Genomic DNA, 19,150 nt, shown 5'->3' on the forward strand with positions numbered 1-19,150 from the left:
ATCCATGCTCCTCTGTCCCCTGCCCCTTCCATTCATCCCTTTCCAGCAATTCCCCTCTCTCCCTGAGCCCTGCCCTCGCAATCCATGCCCATCCATGCTCCTCTGTCCCCTGCCGCCTCCATTCATCCTTTTCCAGCAAGTCCCCTCTCTCCCTTCCATGACCCCCCCCCTTGCATCCATGCTCCTCTCTATCCCATGTCCCAGCCTGGCCCGCCCTCTTCTCCTCCCCCCCTTCGCATCCATGTCCCCCCCCCCCTTTCGCATCCATGCATCGTTTTGGGTTTTTTTTTCTTCTTTTTCAATTTACCTCCGTCGCGTTTCCGGCAGCGAAGCGTCAGGGAAGGAGGCGGCGCTCCCGACGAGTAGCTTTCCCTTCGCTGTGTTCCGCCTTATTTTGAAGGCGGAACACAGCGAAGGGAAGGCTAGACGTCGGGAGCGCCGCCTCCTTCCCTGACGTTTCGCTTCCGGATTTGTTTGTTTTGTCGCGAGGGCGGGGCAGAGACGGCTGGCTGGCTTGAAGGGAGGCTTCACACCACGAATCCACGAACCCTACAGCTTCAGTGACGTCAGATGGCTTCAGGGCTTCACAGAACGTTGTCCTCATTAGAACGTTCACGGTGCGTTTTATTATATTAGATGCTCCTGTGCACCTAAATCTACTTGCTTGCATTTAAGCCATGTTTCCATTCGTATAAATGGATGCACATACTTTTAAGCAGTGTGATATCAACTCTGCGTACTCTATATACCGCTCCTAAATATAAGTGCCACTTACGGAATACACTTAGGTAGAAATCTATTCCAGGCAGTTTTCAGGCGCCTTATATAGAATCTGGCCCATATCACCTTTTAACATGAGCAAGCAAGTCAGCCAGAACTAGCAGCAAAGGGTTTCACATTTTCCTGACCCTGGGTGACGTGTTTATAAATCTGTTTGGCTTTCATCATCACAGCAATGCTGTCTACAGTGCTTTTTTTTTTTTTGCCATCCACCATTTGCATTATCCACAAATGTAACCACTTTTCCATCTTTTCCATTGATTCATCATGAACCACAGATGTTGTTTTGGACTTTCTGGTACTGCTTCACAAACAGACCGCCGAATCTCTTCCTCTTTTTGCCGGATGGATCAGATTGTTGATTCATCAACCTTTAACTCACGGCCAACAGCAGAAACAGACATGCCAGAATGAAGCTTATCTAAGACACCTATTTTGTTAATAAGACATATCTTACAATTGGTACATGTAGCTTGTTGGCCATTTCTAGAAGCAAATTGTACTATATCATTCAGATGGAAAGTTGTCGTAAGCTGGTGATTTATTTATTGCATTTGTATCCCACATTTTCCCACCTATTTGCAGGCTCAATGTCGCTTACAGAGATTTGTTATGACATAGTCATTCCAGGATATCAGATACAATTGGTAGTATCTCACTAACCCACCCAGCTATGAAAGTCCACCTTCTCTACTATCCTGCCTAACACCTTCCTTCTTTCTTCCCTTACTTAAAGAAGGAAGGTGTTAGGCAGGATAGTAGAGAAGGTGGACTTTCATAGCTGGGTGGGTTAGTGAGGTAGTTTTGTAAGGCTATGGGTTCTCTTTGTAGGCCTTGTTGAAGAGATGTGTCTTCAAAGATTTGCGGAAGTTGGTTATTTCGTCAATAGCTTTCAGGTCTGTAGGTAATGCATTCCACAGCTGCGTGCTCATGTAAGAGAAGGTGGTGGCATGTATCAGCTTGTATTTTAGTCCTTTACAGCTGGGGAAGTGCAGATTGAGAAATTTGCGGGATGATCTTATGGCGTTTCTGGGAGGCAGGTCCACGAGGTTTAGCATGTAGATTGGGGCATTTGCGTGAATGATTTTGTGTACAATCGTGCAGATCTTGAACGCAATGCATTCCTTGAGTGGGAGCCAGTGAAGTTTCTCTCTTAGGGGTTTTGCACTTTCATAGTTTTTCCAAATATGAGTCTGGTGGCGGTGTTCTGGGCTGTTTGGAGTTTTTTGATAGTCTGTTCTTTGCAGCCAGCGTACAGTGCGTTGCAGTAGTCTAGATGACTTATTACCATTGACTGTACCAGGGTACGGAAGATGTATCTCGGGAAGAAAGGTTTTACTCTTTTGAGTTTCCACATAGAGTGGAACATCTTTTTCGTCGTGATCAGATTACTGCAGATGTTTATTCCATTTTGCAAGTAGTTTTTGGAGGCAATGATTAAAAGCCATAAGTACATAAACACATAAGTATTTCCACATTGGGACAGACCAAAGGTCCATCAAGCCCAGCGTCCTGTTTCCAACAGTGGCCAATCCAGGTCACAAATATCTGACAAGATCCCATAAAAGTTCAATACACTTTATGATGCTTATCCCAGATATAAGCAGTGGATTTTCCCCAAGTCACTTTAATAATGGTCTATGGACTTTTCCTTTTGGAAGTCGTCCAAACCTTTTTTAAACTCCGCTAAATTCTATGGTGTTGAGTGTTTATGATTGAAAGTTGGTGTGTGGTATAAGAGGAAGAGTACCAGGCTGCAAAGAAACATTTTTAGATTGTAAGCTCTCTTGAGCAGGGACTGTCCCTCCCCGAGTTTAAACTTGTACAGCGCTGCGTAACCCTGGCAGCGCTATAGAAATGCTAAGTAGTAGTAGTAGATTGAGAGTAGGATAAATAGTTTATTTAGTCAACTATCCTTTGAATTAGTGAACAAAAGTAAACAGCATAAAAAAATTTCTGAATATGGCTCTGCATGCCAGATTTATAGAATACTAGTAACGAACGCCCATTTCAAATCGCAATGAAACGGGCGCTAGCAAGGTTCCCCTCCGTCCCTTTGTGTCTCGGTGTGTCGCCGGCCCCCCTGCAGCCTCCGTGCGTCGCCGGCCCCCCCTGCAGCCTCCGTGCGTCGCCGGCCCCCCTGCAGCCTCCGTGCGTCGCCGGCCCCCCTGCAGCCTCCGTGCGAATGTGCTGTGACCCTGGCCCTTTTGGCACGCCCCCCAGCGTCCATGATCGTTCCGTTCCCCCCGATGTGTGTGTTGCCAGTGCACCTCCTTCCACCCCCACCGATGTCGCTGCCGGCGCTCCCCCCTCTCCACTGACCTGCCCAAACAGAAGATTTCAGCGTCATGTGAATGCCCCTGCAGTAGGAACCGATAGAGTAATGTGTGCTCCGCCCTCGACGTCATCGCGTTTTGATGCGAGGGCGGAGCAGAGCTACAGTGCAGTACTACGTTGGAGCTGAGAATATGCTCCGCCCTCAACGTCATAACGCTTGCGAGGGCAGGGCCCACAGACTGTGATTTTGTGTGGCTTCAGAGCTCCGAACTTACGAACCTGGCTTCAGTGACATCAGTGCAAATAGAACGTTGAGGGTGAGTTTTATATATATAGATAAAAGACTTGCAACATCCAACCCTTTTTTTCCCCCACAATGTAACTAGTTTTCAGTAGTCTATTCTTTACTTTGGGAAAATATTCTCACTGAAAATATGCTACTTTATAGCCTTGGTGGCTGAGCAGCAGCTGTGCTTTCAATTCTAAGACTTGTTCCAGCTGGATCTTATCCCAATCTGCAGCAAATTAGCTCCACTCTCTCTCAGATAAGTGGATTTACTTGAAACCCTAAGGTATAAAACCACCACAGCATATCTGGTCCTTGAGTGCAAAAACACAATCCAAAATGTAGCGATTACATTTGCAGATACATGTCTCTTATCCATAACCATTTTTTGGCATGCAACATCCAGAATCACGTACACCAACACTGACCTCAGAAGGCAGCTCTCCCCGGCGATTGGGGTAAATTTGCATCACAGTTGATGTCTACTACTACTACTATTTAGCATTTCTATAGCGCTACAAAGCACACGCAGCGCTGCACAAACATAGAAGAAAGACAGTCCCTGCTCAAAGAGCTTACAATCTAATAGACAAAAAATAAAGTAAGCAAATCAAATCAATTATTGTGTACAGGAAGGAGGAGGGTAGGTGGAGGCAGGTGGTTACAAGTGGTTACGAGTCAAAAGCAATGTTAAAGAGGTGGGCTTTCAGTCTAGATTTAAAGGTGGCCAAGGATGGGGCAAGACGTAGGGGCTCAGAAAGTTTATTCCAGGCGTAGGGTGCAGCGAGACAGAAGGCGCGAAGTCTGGAGTTGGCAGTAGTGGAGAAGGGAACAGATAAGAAGGATTTATCCATGGAGCGGAGTGCAGATGTCAGAAGAAGAATGCTGCCATGTCTAAAAACATTACTTTATCTTTATTCTGAAGCATTTTTCTAACTCTGGCCGTACATATACACAAGTGAAGTTGTTAGATACATTTCATTCGGAATATGCATTCCACTTCACAGCAGACTACTGAACTGGCCACAGCCTTATAAATGCTATTTCTGAGCCGTTTAAGGACGCAATCTGTACGAGTTATCTTCTTGACGCAATCTTTTCCCCTCTCCTTAAAGTTCAAAGAGCAGTGCTGGTGCTGGTCTCAGGCTGCTTCTGCCTTTGCTCTGAAGCAGATTCACTGGAAGAAGACTCTTTGGGTGGAATGACCTTCACTGCATGTACTGCATAGTTAAGGCTAGTGTTCTCCATCCAACGCCAGGAGCCAGACAACGGATTGTATAACATCCCGTTCAGTGTTTCCATTACAAACCCATCTAAAGAGGAGAAAAAAATATGAAAACATGAAACTTCAGTCTTAGTGTTTTCTTTCGTTCTTTCTTTTTTACCCAGCAACACAGCACAACTAATGATTGTTCTGGACAATTTATAATCGTCACTTCTTTCGATTCCCCCTGATGCCTGATCCACACCTACCTCATCTGATCACAATATAACTTTGTATCGGTCACCAATCGAATTGGCATCAGCCTCTACGGTAATATGTAAGCCACATTGAGCCTGCAAATCGGTGGGAAAATGTGGGGTACAAATGTAATAAATAAATAAATAAATAAATATTTGCTAGTATTTAATCAATTCTATTCTCAATTTTGTATGCCTTACTAGCATGAAGTTACAAGAGGAATAAGCACACTTTTTCAGTAGAGGCTGCATTATTAGCAGTACCAATGGGGCATCATCAATGAGTCACTGACTGACATAAGTACATAAGTATTGCCATACTGGGAAAGACCAAAGGTCCATCCAGCCCAGCATCCTGTTTCCAGCAGTGGCCAATCCAGGTCTCAGATACCCGGCAAGATCCCAAAAATGTACAAAACATTTTATACTGCTTAGCCCAGAAATAGTGGATTTTCCCCAAGTCCATTTAATAACGGTCTATGGACTTTTCCTTTAGGAAGCCGTCCAAACCTTTTTAAAACTCCGCTAAGCTAACCGCCTTTACCACATTCTCTGGCAACGAATTCCAGAGTTTAATTACACGTTGAGTGAAGAAACATTTTCTCCGATTCGTTTTAAATTTACTACATTGTAGCTTCATCCCATGCCCTCTAGTCCTAGTATTTTTGGAATGCATGAACAGACGCTTCACATCTACCCGTTCAACTCCACTCATTATTTTATAGACCTCTATCATACCTCCCCCCACATCTGCATACTTATCAAGTCTCTGCTTCTGTACTTCTACCAGGTCTCAGATGACATGAAGACACTGAAAGCTGAATAAGAGCAAGCAAAGAAAGAATGTCTATTCTGTACTACAATCATCTTCCCGTTTCAGTCTGTTGGCTCATAATGGGAGTGTGAAGAATGGACTTCAGGAGGTAAAGGAAGCGGTAGGACAGGAAACTTATCTTTGGTGTACCATGGCTGCTTGGGCTCCTCACTCGATCTAGTTTTCTGCCAGCAGAAAAGAGCTAAAAGGGAGGAACAAGCTAGGAGGCTATGAGAGAGGAGCCCAGCGGAGTGGCCTAGTGATTAGAGCACCCGTCTTCACATCCAGAGTCTTGGGCAAGTCACTTAACCCTCCACTGCCTCCGGTAAAAAGTTTAGATTGTGAGCCCTCCAGGGACAGAGAAATACCCAGTGTACCTGAATGTAACACCATGAGCTGAAAAGGTGAGAGCAAATCTAAATAAACTTAAGAAAAAAAGTTTAGAGGCAAATACGCAGGCTGAAAGAGGAGGAGGAAGTAGCTAACAGGAGATAAGTCACGATAAGCATGCACTGCTTACAGCTGTGATAGAGGGAAGGAGTGGAGCTCTGAAGAAATAAAGGTGCAGTGGTGCTACTTGTGGGGGAGCCTTTTGCCCTTGTGCTTCCTGCTACTGTGGCTGCCGCCACTTTGGAGCCGCTGCCCTGACACTCAAGACTGCTGGGGCATGTGCAGTCATCTTACAGCCACTAGCCTGCAACACACTTCCCAGGTGTTCGCGACACACTAGTGCAGGGGTGTCCAACCTCAGCCCTCGCCAGGTCGGGTTTTCAGGATTTCCTCAATGAATATGTATGAGATCTATTTGCATATAATAAAAGGCAGTACATGCCAATAGATCTTATGCATATTCAATATTTATTAATCTATTACTCAATGAGATATCTGATATAACTGAATATTATGTGTCACTCACAGTATCAGTCCTTAATTTCCACATAATTCTTGTTATCTAAACTACTTTATTTACTTTCTTCCTTCTACTTAAACATTGTACATACTGTTTCTTGTTTGTTCAAAATTGTGTACAGCATCAATTTGATAACATATTTTTCATTGATATACCACATCCATGCTCTCATTCATTCTCACTTATTTAAACAAGACTGGTCTAATACATACTGCTCAACAATGTATTTCCCTATTATCCGTATTAAATTTGTAACATAACTGCGATAAGTGACCTGTGATGGTTATCTATATAACACTTTAGATATTTGGCCTTTTTGCTTTAAACATAAATGGCATCAAGTTAACATCAACTGGCTCGTATAGTCAACCTTCTTCTCGTCTTCTACCACTCTGGACAGATGTACGTACAAATTTCCATATACACATGCCATCATAGGAGACAGCTCTGTGGCACCCCAATATTGAGCAAATTCCTTGACGGTGTCCAGGAAGGGGTAATTTCCATTGGATTTAGCACCCCCAATCATTTTGAAAAGTTGGCTCCTATGATACCAATTGATCTTTCATCCCTCTCCTATCACTGTCCACCATTCTCGACACTAGCTGTACAAAATTACAAGGTCTACTGGCAGGTCATTTCTAGCCTGGTCATCTTCCTTTTTATTCTTGAGACCAACATTTGATCCAAATACCAATATTTAATTAAATATCTAGGTCTTAACAGATTAATTCACACAAGCAATGAAATTGTAGAGGCTGGCTTCCCTTTGCACATCAATACCTGCAGTCAGCCTAATGCAGCTGTAGTGCTGCTGTTTAAGGGTTATAACCACTCTGTTATTCCGATAATGTAGTTGAAATCAAGACTCTTACTCTGTTTTTCCCAGCCAATAAATGTAAAGAAACAAACTTTAGAATATATCCTATCTGTTGCCTGATACTTACTTGATTCCAGGAGGCGTTCAAGCTCCTCAGGTGAAATAAACTTCTCCCAATCATGAGTTCCGACTGGTACAATACCCATTATTTTCTCAGCCACTACAATCCCCAAAGCATAGGACATCGTGGTTTTATTGATTGTAGTTATAAAGAGTGAGCCCCCAGGCTAATATAAAAAAGAAAATTTTATTGTTAGAAAATCATTAAAAAACAAAACAAAAAAACACACCACCTCCAAATATTTTGAAAAGCACTGGTTAAAAATGGTGAAATTGGTCTTACCTGCTAATTTTCTTTCCTTGAGTCCTGCTATACCAATTCAGACAAGTGGGTTATGACCACCTATCAGCAGATGGAGGCAGAAAAAAATGGCATTTGAGTGATATGGAGGAATGGCCTAGTGGTTAGGGTGGTGGACTTTGGTCCTGGGGAACTGAGGAACTGAGTTCGATTCCAGGCACAGGCAGCTCCTTGTGACTCTGGGCAAGTCACTTAACCCTCCATTGCCCGCTGCATTGAGCCTGCCATAAGTGGGAAAGCACGGGGTACAAATGTAACAAAAATAAAATAAATAAATATATCAGCATAAGGTACAGTGTAGTCCTGGAACGTGCCAGCAAACTATGAACAAAGGTAGATCTACAGCCCAATGATAGAGGAGAGCCTTGACAAAATCCTTAGGGACCTTCTACCTGCTCCCTCGAACCTTGCCCATCAAAGATAGTGCAGCAGGCAAGTATGGGCCTCATAGTAGGCGTCACAAAAATTGTGAATGCCTCTCTTTCTAATGGGCAACTACCAACAGCTATAAAAAGGGCAGTGGTTCACCTTTTACTAAAGAAAAACAACCTTGACCAGGATAAACTTGAAAGTTACTGGACCAGTCCGTATTCAACTTAATGACTGGCTAGAAGAGAGAAACTTGCTAGATTCATGTCAATCTGGATTCAGACCGATTATGGAACAGAAACAGTCCTCATATCCCTACTAGATGATCTTCACAGAAACTGAGATGGGATTCACTTCGGTGTTAGTACTGCTAGATTTCTCAGCAGCTTTTGACACTGTGGATCATGATATCATGCTAACATGACTGACAGAAACAGGTATCAGTGGAACAGTACTTGCCTGGTTCAGATCCTATCAGACAGGCAACGATCCATAATGTTTGGCAGCAACTTATTGCCACCATGGGCACTGACCTATGGGGTACCACCTATTCGGGTCAATATATACAAGCCACTGGCAGAGCTGATTCAGTCAATGGACGCTCAGTTCTACATCTATGCAGATGATGTGCAGCTACTCATTCCCATTGAACCTGACTTACCTACAGCCTTGAATCAATTGATTACCTGTCTAAAATCAATTCAAGAATGGGCTAAACACAACAAACTCTGACTGAACCCAAGTAAAACCGCGTTTCTCTGGATCCCTAACACAAGTGGATGCATACCTGACATCAAAATCTCTTTTGGGAAATACGCTCTCTCCCTCAAATCTTAAGAATACAATTAGATTCAACACTTACTCTGAATCCCCAAATCAAAGCAACCTTCAAAAGATACTTGCTGCCTCTCTCTTTACATCGAGAAGGTAAATCGTATCCCAGTTGTGTATGCCATGATAACATCAAGACTGGATTACTGCAATGAACTATACAACGGTCTGACTACAAAGGGCCTGCACCAGCTTCAAATGATCCAGAATGCTGCAACAAGACTCGTAGGTTGCAAGCGACAAGACCATATCACACCATTTTTACAAAAACTTTATTGGCTACCAGTACAAAACAGGGCTAAATTGAAAACTCTATGTCTGATCTTCAAGGCCCTTAAAGGAAATGGCCCAGAGTACTTGAAGAACAGGATGACCCTCTACACACCACCAAGGACATTAAGGTTCTCTCAAGGACTATCACTAACCACACCCTCTCCAAAAGACATTACACGATGTGATACCCGCAAGCGAGCCTTCTCCAGAGTAGTCCCCCCCCCCCCCCCCCCACTCTGGAATGCAGTGCCTGAAAGGCTCCACTTAATACCAAACTATCTCTACTTGAGGAAGCAGGTGAAAGCTTGTCTCTTCAACCAGGCTTTTAAAACGAAGAGGTAACTAACTTGTTAGTCTCACTCACACACACAAGGAGTGACATGGGCTGCACATACTGCAGCAGGACATGTTTATCCACTCCTACCCTAGCAGATATAATATTTAACCATCTCTCCGACTTCATGTGCACCTTTCTTTAAATTAGTCACCTTATTTTCTAACTCTTCTTACCTATCTATATGTTACCCATCTCTCTGACCTCATGTGCAACTTTCTTTAGTCACCTTACTCTCTAACTCTTCTTACTCTCCTACCTATATGTTCCATCTTTGCTTATACCCTTTACTGTCAATCAAAATGTTCTATTATGTATTGTGTTGACATTGTAAGTAGTATACTATGCCACACTATATATTATTTGAATATTTTTACTGCTGTAATTGCCTATTGCTCAAGTTTGATTTATTCTTGCTGTACACCGCCTTGAGTGAATTCCTTCAAAAAGGTGGTAAACAAATCCTAGTAAATAAAAAAAATAAAATAAAAATGAAATGTTCTGGAACAATATAAATCAGCTTCTACAGTCAAAACCATAGTATGAAGAAACTGAATCAGAGCATCAAACAATGCAGCCCCATTGTATCATATCAATGTGCAACATCAAGGCTTAGCCTCAAAGTACAGCCTTAAGCACAACCTTTCAGCAGCTTACAGAAGCAGCAGTAAACCAACTCCCAGCCTAGAGAGAGCAGGGAGACTATCCTATGGGAGCAAAAGAGGCCCTGCAGGAAGCACTATTCAACACTATGAACCTGACTTTAAATATATAGACTCAGGCCAATATCAATACCTCTTCCCTGGGCTCCCTGATCTCATCTCATGGTTTCCAATATCATCTCTATGCCGATGACACTACTACTACTACTTAACATTTCTAGAGCGCTACTAGGGTTACGCAGCGCTGTACAAATTAACAATTAAGGACGGTCCCTGCTCGGAAGAGCTTACAATCTAATGGACGAAATGTCAAGTTGGGGTAGTCTAGATTTCCTGAGTAGAGTTGTAGTGATTAGGAGCCGAAGGCGACATTGAAGAGGTGGGCTTTGAGCATTGATTTGAAGATGGGTAGAACATTTTAATTGATAGTGAAGGGAATCAGCAAAGATGGATCATATAGATAGGTAAGAGAGTCAGAAGAGTTAGAAAGTAAAGTACCTAACCTAAAGAAAGTTGCACATGCCAGTAAAATTCAGAGGCTGCCAGAAGGGATTCCAGCAAAGAGCTGCAAGTGCCTGTATTCAGCCAGCCTTACAATTCTGAATCTGCAACGCACTGTAGGATAACCACGTTACCAACCATTACAGTAAACCTATATCTCTCCACACCAGACATCACCGCAGAGACCCAAGCAAAGGTATCAGCCTGCTTATCCGACATTGCCGCCTGGATGTCCAACCGCCACCTGAAACTGAACATGTCCAAGACTGAGCTCATCGTCTTTCCACCAAAACCCACGTCTCCTCTTCCTCCACTTTCTATCTCAGTTGATAACACCCTCATCTTCCCCGTCTCATCTGTCACACAACCTCGGAGTCATCTTTGACTCCTCCATCTCCTTCTCTGCGCATATCCAAGAGATAGCCAAGACCTGCCGCTTCTTCCTCTTTAACATCAGCAAAATTCGCCCTTTCCTCTCTGAACACACCACCTGAACTCTCGTCCACGCTCTCATTACCTCTCGCCTTGACTATTGCAACTTACTCCTCACCTGCCTCCCACTTAGCCATCTATCCCCCCTTCAATCTGTTCAGAACTCTGCTGCACGTCTCATATTCCGCCAGAACCGATATACTCATATCACCCCTCTCCTCAGGTCACTTCACTGGTTTCCAATCAGATACCGCATTCAATTCAAGCTTCTCCTTCTTACCTACAAATGCACTCAGTCTGCTGCCCCTCACTACCTTTCTACCCTCATCTCCCCTTACGTTCCTGCCCGTAACCTCCGTTCACAGAACAAATCCCTCCTCTCTGTACCCTTCTCCACCACCGCCAACTCTAGGCTCCGCTCATTCTGCCTCGCCTCACCCTACGCTTGGAACAACCTTCCTGAGCCCTTACGCCAAGCCCCCTCCCTGCCCATCTTCAAGTCTTTGCTTAAAACCCACCTCTTCAATGCTGCGTTTGGCACCTAACTCTTACCTTTCAGTAAATCCAGACAGCCCCAATTTGACCGCCCCTATCGGACTGACCGTTCACTTGTCTCTTAGATTGTAAGCCCTTTGAGCAGGGACCGTCCCTCTTTGTTAAATTGTACAGCGCTGCGTAACCCTAGTAGCGCTTTAGAAATGTTAAGTAGTAGTAGTACTAGTATCAGCTCTCATGCTAAGGCTTGTTGTTTCAATAGGCCTCAAATCTACGTGCAGTGAAATGGACGCTGAAAGGCCAAGGCTATATGAATAACTTCAACCACCACCTTGTTTACAGAAACTGGGACCTTGTTTAAAGAAACTAGGACCTCACAGTCAGAACAAATCTGCTCTCGGTGCCTGTGACCCTGTGATTTGGTCTTCTGGAAAATCCCAGATCTGTTGTTCCTGACTGTGAGGCTCACCTTACCCAAGGGAAGGGTATAAGAAGCCACTGAAAAAACATGGTTATCTGCGTGTTATCTGGAGCAGTTCACACAAGAGCTGCCGCCAGTGAATTAGCCGACCGCCCAGATCTGAGCCGACCGCATCATGAAGACATTTGAAGCTCGTTAAAACTCAGCCCTGCCATCTGTTCGTGGCTGCTCCTGCCTGAAGAGTGATAGTACCTGATGGCCTGCTATCTGCTCCTGTCTATTTATATTCCTACAGTGCCTGGGGGTTAGGGGTTCTAATCAGTTCAGAACTAGGGTAACGAGTGCATTATCTTTACCTTACATTGACAGGCACATAAATACTCATTGACTTACCATCATTTTCGGTAATTTAGCATATGTAATTTATAATACCTGAGCCTTGTATCTTATTCTTTTTAGTCCTTATCAGTTATTTCCTGGTTATAAGAATTTGGGTCTGCACTTAGACAGACAACTCATTACATCTAATCTAAACACAAGTGTTACCTTTTCATATTTTTCCACCTTTGTACTAATTCGCCCCCCTAATTGCCTGTCCTCTATCTGAGGTCAGGTAATTGTAGAAATAGTTCTACACTTCCCCGGAGACTGCCAGAAGAACCCCCATGAGATTCTCTTAGATGTCAGCCAGTACTAAGACAAAAGTCCAGCTAAAGGAGTGGTTAATTAATCAGCCTGAGAACCTGGGGAACTGGGTTTGATTCCCACTGCAGCTCCTTGTGACTCTGGACATTGCCCCAGGTACAAAATAAGTACCTGTATATAATATGTAAACTGCTTTGATTGTAACCACAGAAAGGTGGTACATCAAGTCCTATTCCCCTTTCCCAAGTGGACAGGTCCTGGACTGATCTAGCAGAACTCAAAGAAAGAAAATTACCAGATAAAACCAAATTTCACTTTCCTTATCTTGCTAAACTAGTCCAGATACAGCAAGACCACAACTTCACTACTACCGTAGAGAAGAACAGCCATGCTGTCGAACCCTCTGAGCAGAAGCACAACAAGAAAACTACACAGGGCCCAATCATTGAAGAAGTGACCAGACACCTGGAAAAGTTCTAAGCCAACGCTTGAGCATCTGCCAACTGGAAGGATTCATGAGAATAGCCAGGGATTGGGATGCAAGACAGATCCCTCATTCTGACTGATGAAGGTTGGAAAGCAGTCCAGTTTCCACGGATCAGTCACAGAAATGGTTCTGCTGAACATAGTGCATTTCTTGAAACTACTGGGAATTTTAAGAGACATCGGGGCACCTGACTCAATTTTTAAGATGAAAAGAGAAGAGTCTTAACAGGGCGTTCAAGCCAAAGGCGGCCAAGGGAACTGTCAAAAAAATAAAGAAAACTTAACAGGCTCAAAAAACCCCAAAAACAAACTAAGAACTAAAAAGGGAATAAAATGAAAATTAAGAAGTTGGGGTGGGGAGGGTTTTGGGAAGGGAGGGTTGTCTATTTCGAAAACCTACTATAAAAATTGAAGTTTATAGCAGATATGTAAGAATATAATGTTGTACTAGCGAACTGTACTATATGATACTAGTATTATATGGATTCAGATGAGACAATGTGTTATAGTTTGCCAACTACTGTATGATGTTAACACTGGAACCTAAATAAAGACTTCTTATAAACAAAAAAAAAAAATTTTTTTTAATAAAATGAGAAAAATGTCTCACATACTGCTAGGGAAGGCAACACAAAGGAAGCAAAAAAGTGCTGAGAAGAGATGGCAAAGATGACTGCTCTGCAGATAAAACAAGACTGATGGTCCTGCACACTCAGGGTCTGTGCTAGGACCGCTGCTTTTTAATATATTTATAAATTTAGAAATGATTTAGAGATGGGAGTAACTAGCGAGGTAATAAAATTTGCTGATGACACAAACTTATTCAAAGTCGTTAACTCGCGACAGGATTGTGAAAAATTACAGAAGGACCTTACGAGACTGGGAGACTGGGCGGCTAGATGGCAGATGACGTTTAATGTGAGCAAGTGCAAGGTGATGCATGCGGGAAAAAAGAACCCAAATTATAGCTACGTCATGCAAGGTTCCACGTTAGGAGTTACGGACCAAGAAAGGGATCTGGGTGTCATCATCGATAATACGCTGAAACCTTCTGCTCAGTGTGATGCTACGGCTAGGAAAGCGAATAGAGTGTTGGGTATTATTAGGAAAGGTATGGAAAACATTGCGCCTGCATGTGTGGGAAAATGTGGGATATAAGTCACAAATAAAAAAAAAAAACAGGTGTGAGGTTGTTATAATGCCGTTATATCGCTCCATGGTGCGACCGCACCTTGAGTATTGTGTTCAATTCTGGTCGCCACATCTCAAGAAAGATATAGTAGAATTGGAAAAGGTGCAGCGAAGGGCGACTAAAATGATAGCGGGGATGGGACGACTTCCCTATGAAGAAAGGCAAAGGAGACTAGGGCTTTTCAGTTTGGAGAAGAGACGGCTGAGGGGAGACATGATAGAGGTATATAAAATAATGAGTGGAGTGGAACAGGTGGATGTGAAGCATCTGTTCACGCTTTCCAATAAATACTAGGACTAGGGGGCATGCGATGAAACTACAGTGTAGTAAATTTAAAACAAATCGGAGAAAACTTTTCTTCACCCAACGCGTAATTAAACTCTGGAATTCGTTGCCGGAGAACGTGGTGAAGGCGGTTAGCTTGGCAGAGTTTAAAAAGGGGTTAGACGGTTTCCTAAAGGACAAGTCCATAAACCACTACTAAATGGACTTGGGGAAAATCCACAATTCCGGGAATAGCATGTATAGAATGTTTGTACGTTTGGGAAGCTCATCAGGTGCCCTTGGCCTGGATTGGCCGCTGTCGTGGACGGGATGCTGGGCTCGATGGACCCTTGGTCTTTTCCCAGTGTGGTATTACTTATGTACTCACATTGAGCAGGAAGGCATCTGTGCATGCGCGGTGCGGCAGCGCCAAAGGCTTCAAGACATTTTTTGAATGCTTGGCAGCGTGAGTGCCAGGGCTCTGTCAGATGACATCACACATATGTGAGAATCCACTGTTCTGCTTGTCTTTGAAGAATAACTAGTATGCTTCATGTCAGTAGGTTTTGAAGTATTTAAGACTCAGAACAAAACTGTCGGGAGGAGTGGCCTAGTGGTTAGGGTGGTGGACTTTGGTCCTGGGGAACTGAGGAACTGAGTTCAATTTCCACTTCAGGCACAGGCAGCTCCTTGTGACTCTGGGCAAGTCACTTAACCCTCCATTGCCCCATGTAAGCCACATTGAGCCTGCCATAAGTGGGAAAAGCGCGGTACAAATGTAACAAAAATAAAATAGATACTATTGGAGATTCTACATGGAATGTTGCTACTATTGGAGATTCTACATGGAATGTTGCTATTCCACTAGCAACATTCCATGTAGAAGGCAGCGCAGGCTTCTGTTTCTGTGAGTCTGACATCCTGCACGTACGTAGTAGCAACAGTGGAGGAGTGGCCTAGTGGTTATGGTGGTGGACTTTGGTCCTGGGGAACTGAGGAACTGAGTTCGATTCCAGGCACAGGCAGCTCCTTGTGACTCTGGGCAAGTCACTTAACCCTCCATTGCCCCATGTAAGCCGCATTGAGCCTGCCATGAGTGGGAAAGCGCGGGGAACAAATGTTAAAAAAAAAACCTGCCTGATGGAACACCCCCTACCCCAATTTAAAAAAAGAAAAAAAAAAGTCAAACCTTACTTTTAACACTCGATAGCAGCATTTTATAAACGACTCCACATCAGCCACATGCTCCACTACTTCCGAAGCAACGACTGCAGTAAAGGCCTCTGCAGTGTCTGCCACAATTTCTTCCAAGGTGCTGGTTTTGTACTGGATCAGCTTATCTAGGACCGGATCAAATGATTTGTGGAGCTGAGCTGTTTTAATATTATCTTCCAAAGGATCGATTCCAGTAACCACTGCTCCCAGCCTGCCTAAAGGCTAAAGATTAAAAATAAAAACACATCATCACTTTCATTAATAAACAATGGCATTTTTCTTTTTAAAGCACACTTTTGTTAGCAAACACAAGCATCATTAGAGCAAACATTTTTCCTTTCAAAGCCAAGTGCACCTACTATGACGCTCATCAAGTGCGGCACTTCTTGCGGCTTACACTAGCTCTTTCAATTATTTACTCGAAAATGACTCAGGTACTATGAAGTCAACCTCTAGGGCCCAGCTTTCCAACAAACTGGGAACCAATTATTTCATGATGTTCTAAGTAATTTTTACAAATTTTATTTATTTAAAAAATGTATACAGCCTCTCCTTGGACGTGTTAACTGGGAGCTGAAAGGCTCCTCACTGTCTACTCTACTACTACTACTATTAAACATTTCTATAGCGCTACTAGACTTACACAGCGCTGTACAAATGAACATGAAAAGACAGTCCCTGCTCAACAGAGCTTACAATCTAAATTGGACAGACGAACAGACAGCTAGGGGCGGGGAAATTGCAGTGGTAGGGGTGATAAGTGAGGGTGTTGAGTAAGAGAGTCATGGTTAGGAGTCGAAAGCAGTAGCAAAGAGGCGGGCTTTAAGCCTAGACTTGAAGACAGCCAGAGACTGAGCCTGACGTACTGGCTCAGGGAGTCTATTCCAGGCATAGGGCGCAGCGAGATAGAAGGAACGGAGCCGGGAGTTAGCAGTGAGGGAGAAGGGGGACGACAGGAGACATTTACCCAGCGAACGGAGTTCACGGGGAGGAGTGTAGGGAGAGATGAGAGCGGAAAGGTACTGAGGAGCTGCTGTGATTTAACCAGAGCTGACATTGTGATGTCATAATGCCTCAGTCCACCAATGGCTAAGAGCCAACCTCATCAGTGATGTCACAATGGCTTGACTGTCCTATACTTGGCTCATACTACTACTATTAAACATTTCTATAGCGCTACTAGACTTACGCAGCGCTGTACAAATCAACATGAAAAAGACAGTCCCTGCTCAACAGAGCTTACAATCTAAATTGGACAGACGAACAGACAGCTAGGGGCAGGGAAATTGCAGTGGTAGGGGTGATAAGTGAGGGCGTTGAGTAAGAGAGTCATGGTTAGGAGTCAAAAGCAGTAGCAAAGAGGTGGGCTTTAAGCCTAGACTTGACGACAGCCAGAGACTGAGCCTGACGTACCGGCTCAGGGAGTCTATTCTAGGCATAGGGAGCAGCGAGATAGAAGGAACGGAGCCGGGAGTTAGCAGTGGGGTGGGGGAGAAGGGGGACGACAGGAGACATTTACCCAGCGAACGGAGTTCACGGGGAGGAGTGTAGGGAGAGATGAGAGCGGAAAGGTACTGAGGAGCTGCGGTGATTTAACCAGAGCTGACATTGTGATGTCATAATGCCTCAGTCCACCAATGCCTAAGAGCCAACCTCATCAGTGATGTCACAATGGCTTGACTGTCCTATACTTGGCTCATACTACTACTACTACTATTAAACATTTCTATAGCGCTACTAGACTTACGCAGCGCTGTACAAATTAACATGAAAAGACAGTCCCTGCTCAACAGAGCTTACAATCTAAATTGGACAGACGAACAGACAGCTAGGGGCGGGGAAATTGCAGTGGTAGGGGTGATAAGTGAGGGTGTTGAGTAAGAGAGTCATGGTTAGGAGTCGAAAGCAGTAGCAAAGAGGTGGGCTTTAAGCCTAGACTTGAAGACAGCCAGAGACTGAGCCTGACGTACCGGCTCAGGGAGTCTATTCCAGGCATAGGGAGCAGCGAGATAGAAGGAACGGAGCCGGGAGTTAGCAGTGGGGGACAAGGGAGACAACAGGAGACATTTACCCAGCGAACAGAGTTCACGGGGAGGAGTGTAGGGAGAGATGAGAGCGGAAAGGTACTGAGGAGCTGCAGTGATTTAACCAGAGCTGACATTGTGATGTCATAATGCCTCAGTCCACCAATGCCTAAGAGCCAACCTCATCAGTGATGTCACAATGGCTTGACTGTCCTATACTTGGCTCATACTACTACTACTACTATTATTAAACATTTCTATAGCGCTACTAGACTTAAACAGCGCTGTACAAATGAACATGAAAAGACAGTCCCTGCTCAACAGAGCTTACAATCTAAATTGGACAGACGAACAGACAGCTAGGGGTGGGGAAATTGCAGTGGTAGGGGTGATAAGTGAGGGGTGTTGAGTAAGAGAGTCATGGTTAGGAGTCGAAAGCAGTAGCAAAGAGGTGGGCTTTAAGCCTAGACTTGAAGACAGCCAGAGACTGAGCCTGACGTACTGGCTCAGGGAGTCTATTCCAGGCATAGGGAGCAGCGAGATAGAAGGAACGGAGCCGGGAGTTAGCAGTGGGGGACAAGGGGGACGACAGGAGACATTTACCCAGCGAACGGAGTTCACGGGGAGGAGTGTAGGGAGAGATGAGAGCGGAAAGGTACTGAGGAGCTGCAGTGATTTAACCAGAGCTGACATTGTGATGTCATAATGCCTCAGTCCACCATTGCCTAAGAGCCAACCTCATCAGTGATGTCACAATGGCTTGACTGTCCTATACTTGGCTCATACTACTACTACTACTACTATTAAACATTTCTATAGCGCTACTAGACTTACGCAGCGCTGTACAAATTAACATGAAAAGACAGTCCCTGCTCAACAGAGAATCTAAATTGGACAGACGAACAGACAGCTAGGGGTGGGGAAATTGCAGTGGTAGGGGTGATAAGTGAGGGTGTTGAGTAAGAGAGTCATGGTTAGGAGTCGAAAGCAGTAGCAAAGAGGTGGGCTTTAAGCCTAGACTTGAAGACAGCCAGACGTACCGGCTCAGGGAGTCTATTCCAGGCATAGGGAGCAGCGAGATAGAAGGAACGGAGCCGGGAGTTAGCAGTGGGGGAGAAGGGGGACGACAGGAGACATTTACCCAGCGAACGGAGTTCATGGGGAGGAGTGTAGGGAGAGATGAGAGCGGAAAGGTACTGAGGAGCTGCGGTGATTTAACCAGAGCTGACATTGTGAT

General features: G+C 44.3%; 1 protein-coding gene across 1 annotated transcript in view; it reads right to left on the reverse strand.

The window, feature by feature from the left end:
- Positions 1 to 4,238: 4,238 nt before the first annotated feature.
- Positions 4,239 to 19,150, reverse strand: part of LOC115464826 (ubiquinone biosynthesis O-methyltransferase, mitochondrial-like) — an 18,363-nt gene continuing 3,451 nt past the window's right edge. Inside the window, exons 2-4 of the mRNA XM_030195184.1 lie at positions 15,869 to 16,111; positions 7,476 to 7,635; positions 4,239 to 4,656 (exon numbers count right to left, since the gene is read on the reverse strand). Of these exons, the coding sequence (XP_030051044.1) occupies positions 4,460 to 4,656; positions 7,476 to 7,635; positions 15,869 to 16,111 (600 nt within the window). The 3' untranslated portion in view covers positions 4,239 to 4,459. The remainder of the gene's footprint in view (positions 4,657 to 7,475; positions 7,636 to 15,868; positions 16,112 to 19,150) is intronic.

This window comes from Microcaecilia unicolor, chromosome 3 (genome assembly GCF_901765095.1).
Source record: "Microcaecilia unicolor chromosome 3, aMicUni1.1, whole genome shotgun sequence".
NCBI classification, from domain to species: Eukaryota; Metazoa; Chordata; class Amphibia; order Gymnophiona; family Siphonopidae; genus Microcaecilia; species Microcaecilia unicolor.